The sequence below is a fragment of the Thunnus albacares genome, chromosome 3 (assembly GCF_914725855.1).
Source record: "Thunnus albacares chromosome 3, fThuAlb1.1, whole genome shotgun sequence".
In the NCBI taxonomy this organism is placed as follows: domain Eukaryota; kingdom Metazoa; phylum Chordata; class Actinopteri; order Scombriformes; family Scombridae; genus Thunnus; species Thunnus albacares.
In genome coordinates, this window is record NC_058108.1 from 24481007 (window position 1) to 24502368 (window position 21362).

The 21362-nt window shown below is 38.8% G+C and overlaps 1 protein-coding gene and 1 long non-coding RNA gene across 2 annotated transcripts; one reads left to right on the plus strand and one right to left on the minus strand.

The window, feature by feature from the left end:
* si:dkey-27h10.2 lies at positions 1 to 19971 on the minus strand. Its single transcript, XM_044347198.1, has 10 exons — positions 19773 to 19971; positions 18411 to 18656; positions 18119 to 18217; positions 16949 to 16990; positions 16758 to 16837; positions 15887 to 15983; positions 15700 to 15786; positions 11877 to 12101; positions 10190 to 10280; positions 1 to 816 (listed from the first exon to the last, which is right to left on the minus strand). The coding sequence occupies exons 1-9, from the start codon at positions 19804 to 19806 to the stop codon at positions 10228 to 10230; spliced, it is 963 nt and encodes a 320-aa protein (XP_044203133.1). The 5' UTR covers positions 19807 to 19971; the 3' UTR covers positions 1 to 816; positions 10190 to 10227.
* LOC122979610 lies at positions 17216 to 21090 on the plus strand. The gene is made up of 3 exons (XR_006402883.1): positions 17216 to 17446; positions 20393 to 20460; positions 20833 to 21090. It is a non-coding gene; the product is annotated as an uncharacterized LOC122979610 (long non-coding RNA).
* Positions 21091 to 21362: the final 272 nt, after the last annotated feature.

Genomic DNA, 21362 nt, shown 5'->3' on the forward strand with positions numbered 1-21362 from the left:
ACAAATAATTTCCAAAATAATGTTATGTGGACACAAAAAAAATACATTAGTAAAATAAAGACAAATATGTGGTTGCCTTGTGGGCCCACATTGAAAAATAATATAACATACTACACACTGCCAAATCTTGTATTTACACTTGCACTGCATTGCATTACTGATTAATTTAACATTAATATATTTACATTATTTATCAGGCATTTAGAATGCCATTGATAACATCTTAAAAATCTTATAAGTATACCATATGGGCGGCTGTGGCACAGGAAGTAGAGCAGGTCGTTCACTAATCGGAAGATCAGCGGTTTGATCCTCAGCTCCTCCAGTCCGCATGTTGAAGTGTCACTGGGCAAGATACTGAACCCCAAATTGTTCCTGATGGCTGCGCCAGCAATGTGTGTGTGTGTGTGCATTAGATTAGATCCTGATGAGCAGGTTGGCACCTTGAATGGCAGCCTCTCCAATCAGTGTATGACTGTGTGTGTGATTGTTGACATGTATTGTAAAGTGCTTTGAGTGGTCGGAAGACTAGAAATCGCTATATAAGTGCAGTCCATTTACCATATTGTAATCATGTACCAAAAATATGAACATTTAGTTTATAAATCCAGTAAATCTTTTACACAATACACGCTAAGTCTGTTCAGTAAAATCAGTAAAAAGCTGAGCTCAGCTGACGTTTAACTTCAAAAAGCTGCTGTTTTACAAGGAATTTGTTAAAGGAGGAAGGAGGCGAACTAAATTTCTCACACAGCATGAACAGAAGTATCTTCTTCTTCCACTGCGGTCACTTGAGTTTATGAGTCTTTCTTCGATCTGAAAAAGAAAGAATGGCACAGAACAATGAAAACAAAGCATCCTGTCCCACAGTCACGTGTCCTGCAATCACCTGCTTTTTCCACTTGTAACTTCTGCTTTGGTCAAGTTTATGTGGCCTTTGCCATGACCTTTGACCTCAATGGAGAAACATCTGTTTGAGGAAAAGGATAGCTGACATAATCCCACTCCATGTCTATTGATGTGATTTATGCTTGACCAGTAAGTTCCTGCAAACCAGTGCAGTCCCCGAGGATGATGCAACAGCAGCACTGGGAGGGTTCATCTTTGGATTTATCCAAATATTTGTCTAAATAAAGACGTAATTAATTATTTCTGTTATTTCTCTCTGCTAATGCTTTCAACAGGTTTTATTCCCTACTGATATATTTCACTTTAACAATCATTCAAACCCAATTGTATTGTTTCAAAGAGGTATTTTGTTCTCACAACCCCTGATCTCAAATTTGACCCGAGTTAATCCAAACTGCTTCCAATATAAAGGAGTTTGGTTTTAGACCAGTAATGTGACTACTGAGGTTCAGGTTGCAGGTAAGACTTCACATTGATCTCATAGTCTATATGGCTGTGCTGACTTGAACCACAGGTAGAGATAGGAATCTGTGGAGACCAGTTAGCCACTATAGTGAGACCTGGCTGCTGAAAGACTGAGCATTCCAAGGGGGATTTAGTTTTGTGTAAGAAAATGCTCAACTGAATCCTGCGCAAGGATGTTCATCCTTCTCAGTCACCCATAAAAAGCAAAAACTCACAAATGCCATTCAGGTAAAACAATGAGAGTTTTTTAAAACCATTTTAGGTTTGATGTTTCTTCTAAACTCTGAGTGTTCTTTTTTCTTCTCCCATTTTAATCTGAAGGAAACATTTTAATCAGAAAAACAATTTTCATAATTTAACTCGGAAATAACAAGACATTAGACACATAACTTGTCAACACATGATTACAATACACTACACAAACATTACATTATGTGTCACTGAAAGAAACTTGTATGTGTTTTGTGCAGTGATGGATGTCTTTATTGCGGCTATTGACTGGACAAGGGGCGTGTAAAAAAACAGAAGGAGAAACAACTGGAGCGATAAAATGCATCAGACCTGACGGATTGATTACTCCAAGGTTAAGTTTCCTGCGCTAGAATGCATACGTATGTTTGTTCACAGGGAGACAAGATTCAGATTTATGTCTCAGCAGCAAATAATCTGAATATTGGTTCAAGTAAATATCTAACATGTAAGAAACAACATCCTAGAAGTATTAAAGTAATGCTAATATAACAGAAATGTGTCGTAACCAGAATAGTTCAGCTACAAGTGATCATATTGTGTCTTTTAAAGTGAGCTTAAGGTGGTTAACACAATAGTGTAAAAATATTTAGATATTCTGAGTCTAATTTAGTGTTCATTTCAGAAGTGTTACTGAAATGGGGTCAGGTCCAGGTTTGGATTAGATTTATGTTCAGGTTTAAGTTTTAGTTTGGGTCAATATCAGAGTTAAAACAGCAAAATTTTGCAGCGAAATGACTTCATTCAAGTGATATTGCCACAATCAGTGAATTCGCTTGTGGGGGCACAATACATTTTCAAGTACTTTTTCATGTTGAGTTCAACTTAGCTCAACTTTGACATGCAAATTTGTGCTGTTGACCAGTAGCATACTGCATTGAAATTGTTGACCTTTGAGGGAACAGAGAGTTCAAATGCAGGAAGCTATTGTAGCTTATTGGCTGTGCTGTACTTTTATTTAATCCTCCTCTGTCGGACTATTAACGGCTCCATACATGAGGAATGATTTGCAGACAGTTACGAGACAGGAGCTGATGGTACAAAACGTGTTTTGACATTATTGTCCTGTTAGCAATCAAGCTAACCATACTGCCAGCTAAGAGAGCTTTCGTTTCGACAACACGTCATTGAATGAAATGTTGCACAAACCTGAGAACAAATTGCCAGGGGAGACTGAGCCCTGTACCGAGAAAAAATATATAATTTGTAGGCAAGCTGATGAATTTAGCTGTGCCACTTTAAGGTTAGCAATGCAAAAAAACCACCAACAACAACAAAAAAACAGCAAATGACCTTGCGGCAAATAAAATTTAGAGACCCCATCAAATTTAGAGCATTGGATTGTTTTCAGGCATTGCCACCTGTTACCTTGTACTCATTAAAGCCTGGTGGTGTAATGTAGTGTGGAATATACTGATCAGACTTTAGATAGATTTTATGACCATTCTTAGATTTTATGACCGTTCTTGGATTTTATGACCATTCTTAGATTTTATGACCGTTCTTCTTCGTTGTTTTCTCATAAATGTTTCAGCACCAAATAAGTCCACACAGCAAGCCTCATCACATGAAAGGGAACATTTTTTAGGAACATTTTTAGTTTATGATTTTTAGGAACTTTCATTCAACATCATCTGAGATTCCACCTGAACTTGCTTTAAACTGTGTGTGAATGATGAGAGACAGAGATGTAATAAAGCCACGGTGTAACTCTGACATTTTGACGCTGCCGGAGGAATGTGGAGCCGATGCTGGAGGCGATACCAGCAGGTGAATGAACGTTCGTCTGTCAGCGGGCCTCTTGATCAGAGCAGCTCGGCCAACTGCACAAAGCCAGGCCAGGAATGTCTAAACCAGCCTAGAGAGGACAGCAGGAGAGGAAACTGTCCCTGCAACTATAGACCTCATTGGGTTTTACATTCTAGGGGAGTCGCAGGTCATCGAAAGACGTTTTGGGATCTGGGCACATGGTCTTGAAAGCAGTTGCATCTGTATGCTGTGCTCATCTTTTTAGTGAAAACTTTAACTTTTTTAGCCATGCTTGTGTCATGGCTCTAGGGGTGGCAACATTAGTCTATCGATCAGTCAGCTGGTCCATCACTTTGGTCCAGTTTGAAATATCTCGACAACTATTGGATGGATTGCCATTTTGGTGCAGATTCAAGGTCCATAGAGTTAAGGAGCTCCCAAGAGCTAAGGATAATGCAAACTAAAGGCTAACATGCTTGTCAGCTAGGAACATGCTAGTGACTGTGGTGATCCCCTGATTTTTCTTTCGTGGCCACCAGCAGGTCAAATTTTCACCTTTTAAATGAAATAGCTTGACATCCACTTGATGGACTGGAACAAAATTTTGCACAGACATTTGTGATTCCCAGAGGATGTATCCTAATTACTTCGGTGATCCCCTGACTTTTATCTATCCCTACCAGCAGGTTGATATTTTTGGTTCAGACGAAAAATTGGATGGACTTCCTCTAGTGCTATCATCAAGTCAAAATTTCAGTTTGTCCAATACTTTAATTTATAACCAAATAACTGGAAAACTAATGACATTCCCATCAGCCTCAACGAAACTTTGTGTTTAGTCCTATTTAACGGATGTTAGCATGCCAACAGGCTAAACTAAGATAGTCAACCTGGTAAACATTATCTTCTAAAAATCAGCATGTTAACACTGTCACTGCGAGCATGCTAACATGCTGAGGTTAGTGTTTAGCTGAAAGCACGACTTCTGATGCATGAAGTACAACCTTACAGAGCTGCTAGCATGGCTGCAGACTCTCAGTCTGGTTCATTACAGTGGTTTATGTAATTTATGAATTTTTAAATTCTAGTCATGAAAAATATCTAGATAAGTCAGGGATTGTTAATGCACATCCGAGCTTATATCCTGATTTATTTTACAATGAACATATAAATAACTGATGTGTTATGCAGCTTACATACCTGTACACTCACACATTTTTGGAGATAATTGATTTCTTAGTTCTCAAATCCAAAAAATGTAAACATTTATCTGATCCTGTCTCCACGGAATAACCAACATAAACAAAGTTTAAGAGGCTTGTGCACCGGATGATGATGACAAATTTCAGTACAACAGTAACTTGTCATTAGTTTTAGAAGAACCATACAGCTGTTTCCTCAAAGAGACAACAAATGTCAAACCTAACCCATCATTCACAGTTAATCCATTTTGACTCCATGTAGTCCGACTGGTGATATGTTTGCTGAGTGCTGACTCTATTTCTGTATTCTCTACAAATTGTTTTCACTATGTACCCCCCTCCCACCCTTTTCCTTTGTGGGGAGACGTGCAGCATGGTGTAAAGAAGCGAAACATGCACTACTAAATGAAACCCTGTAAATGTTTTGCGGGCCACCTGCCAAAGCATGGACTGAAGTACAAAGAAAGAATCCAGAAAATTTGACACTCTTGTTGTAAAATGTCTATGGTGTAAATAGGTCAAGGCCTGGCATACTTTGACATCTCTTAAAATAAAATGATATAGGTTGTTGCAAAAGGGAAAGTAGTCTTTTAGAAGATCTCTTTCTTTTATCTTGCTTCAGGACCATTTTCTAATAAGTCACCCTCTATAAAGAGTTCACGAGTCGCAACTCATGGCTTTATTAATTAATCATCTACTTATGCTTTATAGGCCACTTATAAGCTATTAATCAGAGCAAATGTTGGGTTGCCAGGTTGTCATTCCTGCTCTGGAATGACACTTTGTCTTTTTATCTTCTTATTGCATCAGGAAGTCTCATCGAATATAGCCTTTTTGCAGATATATAGCTTATTATTATCATCATTACTATAAATTATAAACTCATGGTAGACTTGCAGACCAGCCAAAGGTACTTTTCACAACCTGGCAACCCAAAAGTTGCTTATACCTGACCTATTAAACACAGAAGCAATACAGCTATTAGTTACAACTTGTAAGTTCTACTTTACAGCCAGTAAATAGTTTTTCATGTCTTCTTGTATGTTTCTAACAGATATTGTTTCCTTTTTTTTAGGTTCTGTCATGTGCAGTGGACTTCCTTGATGAAATATATGCTGGTTTAGGCTACACACCACAGCAACCACAGCACATCCTGCAGATTCTGCAGAGACTTGCTCAATGACAGGCGAAGAATGTGAGCGAGTTGTCTCTGACATTGAAGCTACATTATTCTCCTAGCAGTCACTGTGTACCCTTTAATTAGGACTGCATGACCTACAACCTTTGGAAAGGACTTCAACCAGAAGCCTCAGCAGGTCAAGGAACCGAAGGAGGAAGAGGACACGCCTCATGGTTTTGATAAGGAGCCATGAGATGGGAAGCTGACATAAGGTGAACATACAGTGTGCATACAGACACAGAGGAAGATGTCAAATCAATAACACACCCATCTCTCTGCTGTATGTTTGCAATGACACAACGCTGAAAAGTTCTGTGTTGGTTTCAGTTTAAAGTTGATCATGTTGACCTTGTTTGTCAACGTCTGGGGCTTTTTTAAAAAAGCATACTGTGACCTCATAAGGGGCTCAGTTTCAAAACAAACTCACTGAAATTGTTTGGAAAACAATCAACTCATCTCCTTGTCCATTTTGTTTGGTGCACACTTTGTAATATGTTTAAAAAGAGTGGAATCCTCAGGCCAAGTCAAAGGCCAAAACCCAACTGACAGATTTATTCTCTCTATATTTTGTCCCGTAACTGATTGGAATGACTCTTAAATATTTTTTACAAATACTTTAACAAGTGAAATTGAACCTTGTGTTCAACATGACCTCCGCCACAGGATGTTGCACGTCTAACAGCTCCGTTCCTGCAAAGGAATTCCTGACAAGTGATTTAGTTTTGTTTTGATAAAATATAGATAGGAACATAAAATATGGGTTTGCTGGCCAATTGTTTAAAATAACAAATTGATTCCAAGAAACTTGTACCTGTTTATTGCTTTAGAGGATGGAAATGTAAAGCTTCATTAATCAATATTTTTTATTTAAAACAAGCACTTAAAGGAGACTGAGTATTGGACTCAGAAACACAAATCCGATAAATGCCAATGTAGCTTCATGTCTGCTGAATGTGTAAAAAGGCAACTATTTGCTAATTCTTCAACCATTACAACTTTAGGAGGTGATCATATTTTGTTTTCAGCAACAACAAAAAAAATCAATGAATGAAGCTTTAAATGGAATTACTTAAGCCCCTGAGTGACCTGGACATAAATTAAACCTCATGTCCACATTTATGCATCCTGAATAAAATGTTTAGTCATTAAAAAACGTCCGTCGTAATACACATACCTCCCCTTTCTGAGATGAATACTCTGTGTCTACACCTGTATACAGTATCTTACCAACCACATGTGTATGTTTGTTTGAATGAATGCCTACTGGTGTGTGTTTGCCCGAATGAGGGTGTGTCTAAGTATCGCTGTATATCCCAAAACACTGACAAGAATGAATCAAACTTCTCAGAGGTGACGACTTTATTTCTAATTTACCTCTTTAAAAAGTGGCAGTGATGTTAAGGCTGTGAATATAGGTCGTCATTAGCTTATATTTGCGCAAGAATATTGCATAACAAAACAATGTCAACTGTTCTGTGACCAATACTAATGCTGAGTGACACTGTCTTATTGTTGAGTCATTTTAATCCAGTCCTGACATGATGCCATCCAAGAGCTATCAACACTTAAACACCGGAACATGGAGAATCAAATAACCTCTTCCTCTACACTTAAAGTTGCAATGTAAACACTTTTCACTAACCACACCTACATGTCATCACTGTTGGGTGAAAATCTTTTGGTTTGTGTTAGAACACGCAAAGATAAGATATTCACATGAAAAAAACCCCCAAAGTAACGATGACACACCAGCTTCAAAACTGCATGTTCAGCCCATACTACAGATGCAAGCCTGTAATGATGCAAGTATAATAGCTATCTTCACAACATCGCAATTGCAAGCTTAAGTTCTCAATTTCTTGACCAAAACTTGATGGCTTGCGGTAGGAAGTGTAAGGAGGAAGGGGCAGAACCAGCCTCCACCAGCTGTTCTCTTCTAGTAGGAGTGTCAGCCTGCACTTTCCGACAGTCCCTCCCTCCTGTAAAGCTACCCAGGTGTAATGGCCGACCTACCCGTCTGAACCACATCAAACCTTGCAAGCAGGAAGTTTTCTCTCACTGTTATTACTGAGATAAAGATCCTGCATTTACCACATGCGCCATTGTCATCCTGTTGGCCATAAATTTGTATTTACATTGGCAATATTGCTCAAGGAAATGACTTGTGCTGTTTGTGCTGGAAAAAGAGACAAACACCTAAAAAATAAAGTGAATCTATTAATATTTTACTCACTTCAATAACATTTATGTTTCTAAAGCTCATGATAGACAAACTATAACCTTCAGCTTCAGATCTGTGACCCTCCTCGTCTCAATGACCTGTCTCTGAACCAGCACCCGTAGCCCCTTCCAATAAGAGACTGTGCAAATAAAACAAGCTGCTTCCAGCTAACTACTAGCCTCGTTTGTCTCAAACAGTTAATTCTCAGTCCGTCACTCTCTTTCACTTGCCTCCTCCTCACTGTGAAATATTCATCCCAGGCGGTAAAGACAGTTTCCTCCAACATTAGCCATCAAACATGAAAGCTAAGCTCTGACTGGAAAATAACACAGTGAAGTTCCAGGTCTAATTATGCTGCTTTAGTTTATGACCTGTCGGCTCATATCTATTATCCTGCGTTGCAGAATGACGAGCAGCCTTTCAACTTCAGCTTCCAGCTTGCTCATCACTACCTAAACCAGGTGGGAATAAGTGAAGAGTTCACTTTTTCTTTTTCTCTGCTCTTTTTAAAATTGCGTTATTCACTGTTTTACGTGTGCTCATTGTGTTATTTTAGAGGATGCTTTCTGTTATATGGAGTTTAAAAATCTCTTACAGACTACAGATGATAAATGTCTGAAATTGATCTAAATCATTGGCTTTGCAAGTGAACTTTTTGGTCACCAGATATGTGCTTTACATGGTTCCAATGAATTTTCTATAAAACTATTTGTGCATATTCACAGGAGAATTCACAGAATCACTCAGACGATGGTGCAAAGTGAAATATGTATACATTTTGCTCGGAAAAGTAATCTTAATCTTAATCACTCCTGGTGGTTTTCTATCAGGAACAAGGAATTCAAATCCATATCAATAGCATGTTTGACAGCTTACTTGCAGGTTTTGCTCAACTATTACATTACGTGGTGTCAGTGGTTATCAGAGACTACAAATCACTGACCAAAGAGACTGAAACTACAAAATATTGCTTTGCATAACCACCCACATTTTGTGGGCTTGTTTTGTGATAATTAACTTAACCTCATAAAATACACTCAGAGTTATTTTAACTTTATCTTCCAAGACAACTTTAGTAAATTGAAGAAAGGGCTTGCCACAGCTCTAGTTTAAAGTTCCTGGTACTTATTCAAACATTTTCTGCATGTAGAAGGGCCTGTGCCACCATCCATCTCAATTATACTGCTACTATACTACACTTAACACCATTAGATACAAATACAGCAAGATACACTTCATCTAAAAAAGATGCAACAGTCACTTGAGACACAGCCTTCCTCTCACTATGTGAACAGCCATTAAGTTTTATAGAAAGAAAACAGACTGCCTCGGCTGAAATTGAGATGCTTGGGATTTCTGAAGCTGGTGTTTTTGTGAGAAGGGAGATGATCCGTGACTGCTAACACTGAACATCTGAGCGGTTAGCTTCTCAGATGTGAGCTTATCATCAGCTGTTAAGAGCAGTGTGAATTCCTTGGGCCTTGGGCTCCGTCCCTGAGTGTTTCTAAGCAGAGAGGCAGGGAGGGAGTGCAGGTGCAAATGTGGGCCTTACATCCTGAAGCACATGATGATTAGACTGAGAGGGCCCGTGTTACTACTCGTGTGAGAAGAATCTCATTCACCAAGGGAAGATAGATCAACCAGAAGGCAACATAAGGATGAAGGTATGAAGCTAAGCATTGCTGCAGAAATGGGTCATTTGGATAGAAAAGATATGATTTCAGTTTCCATGCTCACCAGGACATAATTGTGCTTCTTACAATAAAATAAAAGAGCAAAGGCTTTTTTTTCTGACTCACAGAGAAAATGGACCTGTAGTTGCTAAACTCTCACAGGTGCAATTAAAATAACTCGGTCAGAAAAGCGTTAAAAAAGTAAAAACAAACAGATCAGAAGAAGGATATACTGCATGTTGTGATACTATCTCTCGCAGTCAGCCTCACTTTTGGATTCAGCTTCTATAGTGCATATTTATAAACCACTGGACGTCAGAGTGATTTACAAAAGGCAAAGTGACATTTTATAACTTTAGATTTATTGTTTATGACTCCTCTATTTTTAATATGTTAATTCAGGATACGGAGCTGTAACACAGCACTCCCAGTGGTCGTATGTGGACTGGGATTTGTGGTGGGGGTTTTCCCTTTACTAACACCTGAGCTGGCTGAGCGGTGAAGCAGCTGCAGCAGAGCAGTCTGTCCAGTGTGATCTTACCACGTGTCTGAAGACCAGAGCAGAAAGGCAAAGATGTCTCACACCGGGTTGTCCAGGGAAACTTCCCAAAAGACATTTGTAAACTTCCAATCTGTTCAAAAGACAAAACAAGCAGGAGGTTAACAGTCAGTGGCTCGAGAATCAGAATGTAAAACTCAAAGAGACACTTGGTCCCACTGACAAATTCAGGTTGGTCAGTGATGGAGGTTCAAAAGAAGGCATAAAAATGTACATTGTTGTTATGGGACATGATACACAGTTGCTCGTATAGTAAACATGTGTTATTGAATCAGTGTATTCATAATCACTGGTAGAATTAACTCAATTTTCATGGGTAACACAGTTTCAGTTATCATGATATCAATAAGGATAGTTTCCAATATTGAATACAATATCAAATGTAAAACAAATAAATGAATGGTTAAAACAAGTAATTTGATTCCACTGCTAAGCATTACTTGAAAACTCTTTATATACTGTATGTGCAACAGTAACTTCGATCACTAATTTTTAATTACAGCTTGCTCAGAACATATTCATTTAGTGAAAAAAAAAGATAATGCAAAAACAGCTTTCTGTTTGCAAAAAAAAAATGAAGTTGCACAGCCAGCTGTCCTCTGTAGACATTTTGATTTATCATAGTAGGAAAAACACAGGTGTTACTAATAACGTTAACGGTGGCTCTGGTCTATTCAAGTGTCCCAGTGAGCCATGACAGAGTGACAGTGAGCCACCATGCAGAATACCAAGTCCCTGAAACTAAGCTTAAGGAATTCGGCCATCATTAATTTTATTATTTACACCTGTGTTTTTCCTACCATGTCAAAATGTCTTCGGCGAAAAAGGCCTATTTTACTTGGAAACAAGGATTACAAACATAAAGCTGAACAGGAAAGAAGATTAGACTCTTTAGGTGTGGCTCACATGCACAACTAGATCTGGACTGGATTTTGTCAAAAGTACAGTTTGGTTTGGGAAATATTAGAATAATAGAATGACTGCATAGATGTAAGTTCTCTTTTTTGTCACCCTAGTGGAAAAAGTGTTGAAATTAGATATGTTGCAGTAAGGTGGAACTACGATATGAACAAAGCAAGTCACAGCAGTAGCACAGGATACTGCTCAACCTTCAGCCCCGAGTGGATGAAGACATACAGTATAATCAGTGGATGAGTGTATGCTGTAAACTCTGTGTGACTGTGGAAGGTTGTAAAAATCTAAGAGGACCATTTAGACAATTGGAGAGGAAAGAGTAATTAAAGATCCCCCCCAGACATGTTTTAAGACTTAAGTACTCTGCTTGTAATAAAAGTTTGTGTCTTATATGTTCTTTCCATGTTAAAAAGTTCTGTTAACAAGTTAAAAATTCTTAAAATTCCATTTACTCCTTCTTCCTCATTGTAAAATCCCAAATCTATGAATATGCAAATATTTCTGTGTTCAAAAGTTTCACTAATGGACACTTTATGTCTCCTAAAGTCCATTCTCAGTGTATGTGGCCCACTGCACCACGATTGGCTCCAAACTAGCTGTAATGTCACATATCACACTTACATGCTTAAACTCAGATTTAAGGTGAGCACAGCAGACACACATGCATCATTCTGCACAATGAAACTCAAACATTCAAGTGAAATAACATTAAGCAAAACACATTTTTGAGTATTAGGGGACTTTAAATACCAACCTTTCTTCTGAGTCACGTCAGCATTGTTGCTGTTGTTCTCATTTGTCTCCTTCAGTGACTCCACTGAGGTCTTGTTGGAGACGATGCCTTCATCATCAGTTTTCTCTTCCGGGTTCGGCCCCACAGGTGCGGGAGGACTCTGCTCAGCAACATCCTCTTTGGGTTTGTCCCCAGAGCTCTCTGCAGACTCAGCGCTTGGATCAACAACAGATTTATCAGCCTCAGCTGTGAAGGACAACAAAAGCAGATTGCTCTTTCAGAGGTTCCCAAGAACATTAATGATTTTAATATATTATTATATATATATAAAATCCAGTTATAGTATTACTAATGTCAATGAGAGCATTATGTGGAGGCTTAGTTATATTGGAATATATCGGAAAAACCCAAAACTCACGCCATGTGATCTCAATAGGAAGTTAAACTGTTGCAATCAATTAATTGTGTAATGTTGCTGAGACATTTCTCCATCATCTAAACCTCTATGACAGTGCAGATTTATGGTTTGGGTCCCTGTGTTCTGTATTTGGCATTTGACAAAAGCATTTTCACTCATACAGCCTGAAGTAGTTTTGCCCTCTCTGACAGTCGGGGGGGGGGGGGGGGGGGGGATGATTTCTCCTGGGCAAAGGCATTTGAGGGGGCCACCATGTTGGTAATGAGGCGGCTGATTACTGACCAGTTCCTAATGAGCCACAGCCATGCAGCTGTTGGAGGCTGTGGGAAAGTAGGGCAGCCCCATCATTATCTGACCCAGGGTTAGGTTAAGGGAAAGCGGAGACGAAGGGGAGAGGAAGGTAACCATTGTTCTAGACATAATTCTGCCATGACTAAGATGGCTCCTCAGGCGACTGTCACTCCAACCTTCAGAAAATCATCACGTGTGTCTGGTTTATGGAGGATGACTAGACTCTTTGTCACAGGTAGACCCTTGACCTGACTGTCAGCTGAGCATTATCATTCAGTACTTGAAATTTTTTACTGTACTGGGCAAAATTCTCCAAACTATACACCCACCTGATCAGCCTAGATCACAAAATGGGTCGACAGTAGAGAAAGGCATATACAGTATATCATATATTTACCTTGTTTACTCTCATAATGTTTTATTTATCTGGATGGTGTTATATGTGCACCTTAAATGATATGCTCTATGATCCTGTGTGTAAAGTAAAATAGTTTTTTTGGTCTGTTTATGTTGGTTTTATTGTTTTCTATTGTCTTTAATCTTGTTTTAATTTCTGTCTTCTTGGCCAGGTCTCTCTAGAAAAAGAGAGATTTAAAAAAGTGTATTTTTGGCCCATTTAATGCCTTTATCATTTAGTGACAATAGAGGGATAACAGGAAACTAGGAGAGGGATAGGGAACGACATGCAACAAAGGTACGCTGCCAGAACCGAACAGCAGATGTTGCAATTATGTGGTATGTGTCTTAACCAGAAAACTACACACATAGAAAAAGAGATTTTAATCTCAGTGAGACATTTACCTGGTTAAATAGAAGGAAATAAAGAGGAAGAAACGTATGAGCACTCAACTCACTGGAAGCACTCACAGATAATAGAACAGGAGGTCATCCACTAATCAAAGGGTTGGAGGTTTAATCCCTGGCTCCTCCTGTTCACATGTTGAAGTGTTCTTGGGCAAGACACTAAACCCCACCTTCCCAATGGTCAGGCAGCACCTTACATGGCAGCTTTGGATAAAAGCACTATATAAATGGAGCCCATTTACAAAATAGTGGCAGTGAAATACTTTTCACCTGCAAATGAGCACTCCACCGAGATAAAACTGAACTATTGATATGTTTGCCTCTTTTGTTACTTTCGTATTTTTTGGTAAAAATCATATCAGACCAGCTTTGTGCAGTTTGCCAATCACCTAACAGAGTTTCTGGGTACTAACAGTCAAATTTTCCAGTTACATTTCAATAGTTGTCAGTGTTGCTTAAGTCTAGTCATTGTTTTGCATAGTGATGTAGATTTTCCATTAAGACCTCTTTTCATGCTTATCTCATTCTGTGGTTTCAAGATGCCACACGTCACTGGAGGAAACAGCTTCCACTTTTGATGCAAAAACAAGTTCTCAATGTGATACAGAAGTCAACTCACATTATAGTTGCTCATTGCATTACAGTCACATAAACATTTTACTACCCAAATGATTCTAAAAAAAGAGGTGACTACCATTCTTCTGTTACCAAAAGGCCAATGAAGATGAGAAGAGACTGTGAGTGTTTCCATGAGGTGAGTTGGCTGAGGCTGTGGTTATTGTGTAAAGCTCAGCTCTGGTTATTTTTGGTGTTATCTTGCATGCTCAACTCTCTAGTAGGTGCAGCAGAAGACCGGGTTCAGGGAAATTTCTTGACACACAGGTTTTGTAATCATGGAATCCAATTTGCAAAGTTTTTGGGTGGTTTCTTCAGTGTTCATTTCATTTAAATTGAACCACTTGAGATAAAACAAATGAGTCTGAATGCTGGGAAAGAAACAGTCGTCATAAGCCAAATCAGATGTGTCTTCATGCCATCAAGTTAAATCAAAACAGCAGGCGCGCAATTACAAATCTGTCTCTCTTCTCTGATTACTGTGAATTCTCCTGAAGACAAAGTTTCATCATAACTTTCCCATGAGAGGAAGCGAACCATTTGAAAGGTAGCTGTTTTTCAAAGCGGCCATCAACACTGTCCATTTAAACAAAGCGTGGCCCAAGGCAGAGAGGCAGGCCCAGACATGAAATGTGCCTTTTGCCTTTCTCATTCAGCCTGGGAAGACCTCTGACTCAAACAGGAACAAATCATTCACTCTCAGACAAAAGAAAATGCCAAAACAATAAGACAAGAATATGCAATCAAGCCTTTTTTTGACTGCAGGTATGGTAATGCATGCCAACATATGCCTGGTTAAAATTTTAGCATAATTTAGGGAGTAATCATATGGCATTTACAAATATTGTGGCTTAGCTAAACCTAAACTTTTAAACTGGCAAATAATAAAAACCAAAATGAAAATACTGACCTGCATCATATAGAGACAAAGTCTTTGGCATGTTGTGATCACTTGTTAACTGTATAGAATAATGCCTGATAATACTGTATAGCAAAATTACTGCAGGCTTAACAACCACTGCAAAAGATGTTAGGTGTAAGCTTGCAGTTGTGACAAACTGAGTAGGCAAGTCATTTGTTAACTAGGCTTCCATTTCCATCCAGTGGTGGACTTGAGTACTGCAGGCCACATTTCAGCTTGTCTCAGGGTAAAGAACTTGCCAGTTGTGAATACACTTTCCGTCACAGACATTTCAAAATTTTCAGTGGAAGTCCTTAACTGATCTGAATTTATTTGTGAGGGTTGTTTTTTTTTTTGTCCTGTGTGAGTCATTCAGCTGTGCATAATTTTAGATTTCCTTCCTGTAAAATTCACACTGACTGTGCTTACAATCAATTCCTAAAAGTGTTATGATTTCTTATTTGACAAAGTTGTTTGGCATACAGTAAACATCTAACTATTTATTTTGTATTTGTATTAAATCAATGCATGTAGAAAAACACATTTTCTCCTCAGGATTAAATACTCTATATGCCTGCAAGAATCTCTTGTGTACAATCTCTGTGTTAATTTATGGTGCAGCAAGCTGTCACGAACTGTACTTCCTTTTATTCAGTTTAACTGATCTTAAGAAAGAGGAAAAGGAAAATATCACACAGTTAACCCACAAACCCTTTCAGATTCAACACTTTGTTTGCAACTGCTTGGTCTTGTTTCTCTAAACTGCATTCATACAACACACACACACACACACACAAAATAACACGAGATCTCACCTTTTTGCTCCTCCTGTACTAAAGGTTTTGCCTCTGGTTCTTGAGACTCTTTCGCGTTAGTTTCTATACTCTGAAAGGTTTGCAGACCTGGAAAGTTTATATGGAGAAATCAGAATCTGTTTAGATTCATGAGGTTTTTGGTTTTTGTTAATGTGTCTAGTGATGTAAGTGGGTGTGTTGGACTGACCGTTCTGAGGTGCGTTATCAGGAGGCATTTCAGACGGTATGGTGCTGAGAGGGATGTTGGCTTCATCTGGTCTGGAGTTGAAGTCAACAGAGTAGCGCTGTAGGAAGAGAGGATTCAGAACATACACAGACATTTGTGTCACAACATTAAATGAATAGTTTTTTCAGGAAATACCATTACTAGCTTTCTTGTCGAGAGTTAGGTGACAAGATTGTCACACACTCTGCACTCTCTCATGTCTAAGCTAAATATAAAGCTACAGCCAGCTGTCAGTACTGTATCTTAGCTTAGCATAAAGACTAGAAGTGGAGGGAAACAACTAGCCTGGTTCTGTCCAAAAGTGAAAACATCTGCCTACCAGCACCTTTAAAGTTAACAAATGAAAACATTTTACCTTCTTTTTTAATGTATAAAAAAACTAAAGTGTAAAAATGATGAAATTGTGGTTTTACAGGATTAGGCCTTGCGCAGGCGCAGTGAAGCCAAAAAAGTCTGTCACATAGCTAATTGAAGTCACTGTGCCAAGCCAAAAAAGTAGTTCAGTATGTAACTCCCTGTTAAAACAACACTTGTCAATTTTATACATTTTTTGACAGATTAAACAAACAAATTATAAATGTGCTAATTAGTGAGCTTTCCAGGTGCTTGTAAGTGGATTTTTTCACCTTTGGACAGAGCCGGGCTAGCTGTTTCCCTCTGATTCCAGTTAGCTAAGCTAACCATATCCTGGCTGTAGCTTCATATTTAGCATACAGACAAGAGAGTGGTATCAGTCTTCTCTAACTCTTGTAATGAAAGTGAATAAGCGTATTTCCCTAAATATCAAACTATTCCTTGTTTAGTAGTGAAAGTGAATTGCTACTCTACTTACCCTTCCTCTCTTCCTCGCAAAATAGCAGGCAATTCCAAATCCAAGAGCTACGATGATGATCACGACAAGGATGATAATGCCTTAAAGTGGTAATAGTTATTGTTTAGTTAATGTTTCACACTATGCAATGATGCCACAGAAAAGGCATCAATATGTTGCTTATGATATAATTTGAGATACAGGTAACTCACCAGTGTTGTCAGTTGTTGCAGTGCGCTTCTTGTGTTCGGTAGCTTTTAGAAATACAAAAGAAAGTTTTTTTTTTAAAGAGGAAAACACCAAACAGTGCCACCAGTGTATGAAGTTTTGATGAACACAAGAGTGACACATAAATCACCTAACAAAGCTGATATAGCAAACTGGTTGGCAAACAATTGCATATACATCCAGCAGACATGGAGCAACATCTGCATTAATCTTTTAGCTCTGCTTCTGTTTCTGTTAAAGTGCAGTGTGTAGGATTTCGTGGCATCTAGCAGTGAGGTTGCAGATTGCAACAAAGTGAATATCTCCCTCCTCCCTCTCCCTTTATGGTGGCCGCTAAACTCACACAAAACGCCAAAGGCTCTCTCTAGAGCCAGTGTTTAGTTTGTCTGTTCTGGGCTACTGTAGAAACACGGCTTTGCAATATGGCAGGCTACATGGAAGAGGACCCGCTCCCTATGTAGATATAAAGGGCTCATTTTAAGGTAACGAAAACATACCAATTCTTAGTTGGAGGTGATTATACACTAATTAAAACATACCTATGGATATTATATTCCATTTCTGATGCCACTAGATGCTGCTAGATGCTCCGCTATATTCACAAACTGTCACCAACTGTATCTGTATCTGTAACTGTATATCTGTAGTTTACTGTCATGTAGCTTACAGGTTTAAAAGCAGCTTTCTAATGAGGTTGGAAGTTGATAAGAGCTGTGAAAGTGAATCAAAACAGCAAAGTTGCAGATTATAAAGCCAAAACAAGGAGATGGAAGATGCTAAAATGCTTCAAATGAAAAGAACTGTGGAGTTTGGTGATTTTTCTCTGTGGGTTTTGTCACTACAAGTGACACCCCCTCACATTACACATAGTTTTTTGATCCATTGTTAGTTCAAAATATTATTATATTGCAGTATATCTAACATTTATATTTGACAAGAGAGAATGTACAGCAGATTTCTATAATTAACTAACTCACATTATAGGGCACAAAGCTATGAGTATGGTTCCTAGTCACAATAAATGGCATATGTTTGTCAGAGATTTAGTGGCCACTTCATTGCAATTGTGGTAACGTGAAAAAGTCAATTCCTCAAGCCAATCAGGGAACACCAAATTGTAGAATATGGTTTATTCATCAGCAGTTTTAACTCACTTTTGCCGTTTGTTGTGAGGGTGCTTTGAGAAGCAGAGAGGGGTGTAGATGTGGTCATCGGGCTTTGGGTAGATTCGGAGGATTCAGGGCCTTCATTCCCTGAATCAAACAGGTAAAGCATGTTATTCCCCAAGAAAACAGTGATACAAGCAAGCACAATCATAAAACAAAGAGGACATCGTGGTAAATGGATTGGTTTTGAGGTCACAATCAGAATTAGCTTTTAAAGGAGGAATCCAACATTTCTGGGTTCACACATGAGGCTATGAATATTTCAGATTACAACTCTCACCTTTCATTGTCAAAGTTGCGATGGTACTGGTGAAGTTGATGCTTGTGGTACGGTTACCAGGCTCACTGGTGACGTTGGCAGTATTGTTGATGGCGATGGTGGTGTAGGAGGTTTTTTCAGAGATCAAAGGACTCACAGAGACTGTGTTGGTCATGCTGCTGTTTTGGTCATTTGATTCTGTTGTTGTGACGGTTATATCTGGTGATGATGATGTCTGTGCTGCTATGACAGTAACCATAACGACACCTGCGGAAAAGGAGACAAAATTTTCAAAAATATCCAATAGGCAGACACCAAAAAAAACCAAAGGATAGATTCACAATTTTTCAAATGTGTCTTAAAACAATAGTCAGGTGCCCACTGAAAAAGGTTTTGCTCGCTGTCATCATTCCTCCTGTTCATACTGACCATTTCAAGATCCCCTCTAAATGTGTTTACACATTTGGAAGGGATCTTGATGGGGGCCAAAATACACAGCCCTCATTTTGTGCAGAAATGTATTTAAAAGTTTATCTGAAGCTAAAATGAAATGAGGCTTCAGCAGTCTGAGTTAGACAAATAAAGTGGTTATATTCCAAAGTTATTGTTTTGTCATTTAAAATTTGTCCATTTGCCTTTTTGTATTTTGCTGTACAGTATTTCCCTTTTGAGCTATGGTGGAAGGACCGTAACAAAAAGAGGGAATATGGCACTAAAAGTATTTTAACTTTGAAAGATATCCACTTGATTTGACTAATTTGGACGACTGAAGCTTCATATTAGTTTAGATAAACATTTGAATACCTTTTGTCCTCCATCACTTTAGGAAGCGCATTAGGAAGCAATTTCTTAAAGGTAAGTGTGAACAGGAGGAATGATTACAGCAAGAAAAATCTTTTTCAATGTTCATTTGGGCACCTGGATATTATTTTAAGACAGAGGGAATTTTCACTTCTTTGTCACCGTCAACTTCAGATTCAACAAACATTAACTGTGGATTAATTATTTTGTTTATCCGTGAATCAACCATTCACTGCAACATCAAACTACAGTAGAAAACTTGTAGGGAACCAGCTATGTATGTCTGGGTGTGGCCCTATTTGCCTGAAGAACAATATATAATACTCTGACTTCACACTGTTATTCATCAGTTATAATTTTTTTATTAAATTAAGCATTTATATAGATTTTTTAAAAATTTTTATTATTGAAAACTACAATCAATTACCAAAACCAGCATTTGAGTAAAGGTTTACCAGAGCAAAATTTAACACTTTTACATTGAAAACACAACCTAATGCTTTGTTAGTTCTAAAATAACTTTTTAGCTTCGTATTAGCAGGTGCATTTCAGTCACACACATAAACATATAAAGAGCCTTACCCAGAATAAAGAAGGAAGGACCAATCGATGCCATTGTTTGATGGCAACAGCAGTAGGTAAAAGCTACAAAGTTGAGATATATATATTATCAAAACTCTCTGCCTGAAGGTGGTGCTTTCACACGGTGCTTTTCTTCATTAATGCCCAAGAGTGTTGCATGCCTTGAGAGGAACCAAAAAAGAGGATCAACGCCTCTGACCACAGCAGGATGCATCAGAGAACAGTGTTGCTCAAACAGTGAGAGGAAATGCTCACACGTTGACTCTCCTCTCACTACCTAACAATGTGAAGTAACACACCTTTGGTGAAAATATTAAACACATGCTTATTGTTAACTTTTCTTTATCGCCTCACTGAGAATCTAGTGTTAATTCCTTTGGTGAAAATATTAAATATTAAATATTTGTGCCAGCTTTTAAAACCTTTGAGAGGAAACATTTTATCTAATATGTATCCCCAGGGGATTCATTTATCATTTCATATTTTCAATTTATTTCCTCTAAGCAACACATGGTAAAGGTATACTTACCTATTGTGTGACTTTTTCTTTTTTTGCAAAACAGATAGTGTTTCAAAATAGGTTTGTTGGTCCACTGTTAGTACTATTTTCTGCTCACTAGATGTCGCTGTGACTAAGGGGAAAGACACCACATGTGGATGAGACAGTTGCCCTCTTTTCTTTCTAAAGGTAAGACTAACTGAAATTTACTTCCCCTCTATTAAATTGTAAAAAAAACAAAACAAAAAAAAAACAGAGGGTTCACAAATTCACAAAACAAGTCATATATTTAAGTTTCATTGGACCTAGTTAAAGATAAAAAAAAAAATAACATGGTTGAGGGCAGAGAGGACAAAACCTTATGGCATTTTTGTGCTGAAGAAAATATTGTGATGATAGCAAGAAAGCAATACAAATCTGTAATCCTGTGATTTTTTGAATGCATATGTGGGTGACTTTTTGCAAGTGTGTCAGCAGTACTTGTCTTACGTGGGTGGAGTTGTTGTAAGGGTGTGCTCAGCCTTGTAGGTTCATTTATTACTGTTTATTTCCCCATGCCAGTGGTAATCAGCAGCAGGATTAGTGTTAACTGCCACCCAGTCACTGGCAGGCTCCACGTGGGCCACTGCAAGCCCCTCCTGCCGACTGGCCTGACCGAGTCTGGCCGGGACCCACTCGCAGTGACGAGGAACTGGGAGTCCGCTAATCCTGAAGAAAGACCCCCGTCTGGCTTCCCCTGGCCGGGCCACCTATCACCACATCACAGAGCCTAGGCACCAGCACCAGGCCTGGCCCAGAGGATGAGCTAATCATTGAGAGGAGAGGAGAGGAGAGGAGAGGAGAGGAGAAGAGAGGAGAAGAGGAGAGAGGAAAGGAGAGGAGAGGAGAGGAGAGGAGAGGAGAGGAGAGGAGAGGAGAGGAGAGGAGAGGAGAGTGTTTCTATGTGTATGTGTGTGAGAGAGACAGAGAGAGGCAAGAGAGCTGGACCACCCACCCGGTGGATTCAGAGGCACAGGATTCACAGCCCATTCTGTTGACCTGCCACACCGCCCCAGCTCTGGGCAAGGCCCTCCCCAATTGTTCCGCCTGCT

What these genes read in the sequence shown, in the direction of transcription:
- si:dkey-27h10.2 (XM_044347198.1), bottom strand. Translation starts at nt 19,806, where the DNA reads ATGGCATCGATTGGTCCTTCCTTCTTTATTCTGG. An exon ending in TCCTTCCTTCTTTATTCTGG is followed by an intron (nt 18,657 to 19,772) that starts GTAAGGCTCTTT and finishes CCTTTTCCGCAG; the next exon opens with GTGTCGTTATGGTTACTGTC. An exon ending in TGACGTGACTCAGAAGAAAG is followed by an intron (nt 10,281 to 11,876) that starts GTTGGTATTTAA and finishes TCTTTTGAACAG; the next exon opens with ATTGGAAGTTTACAAATGTC.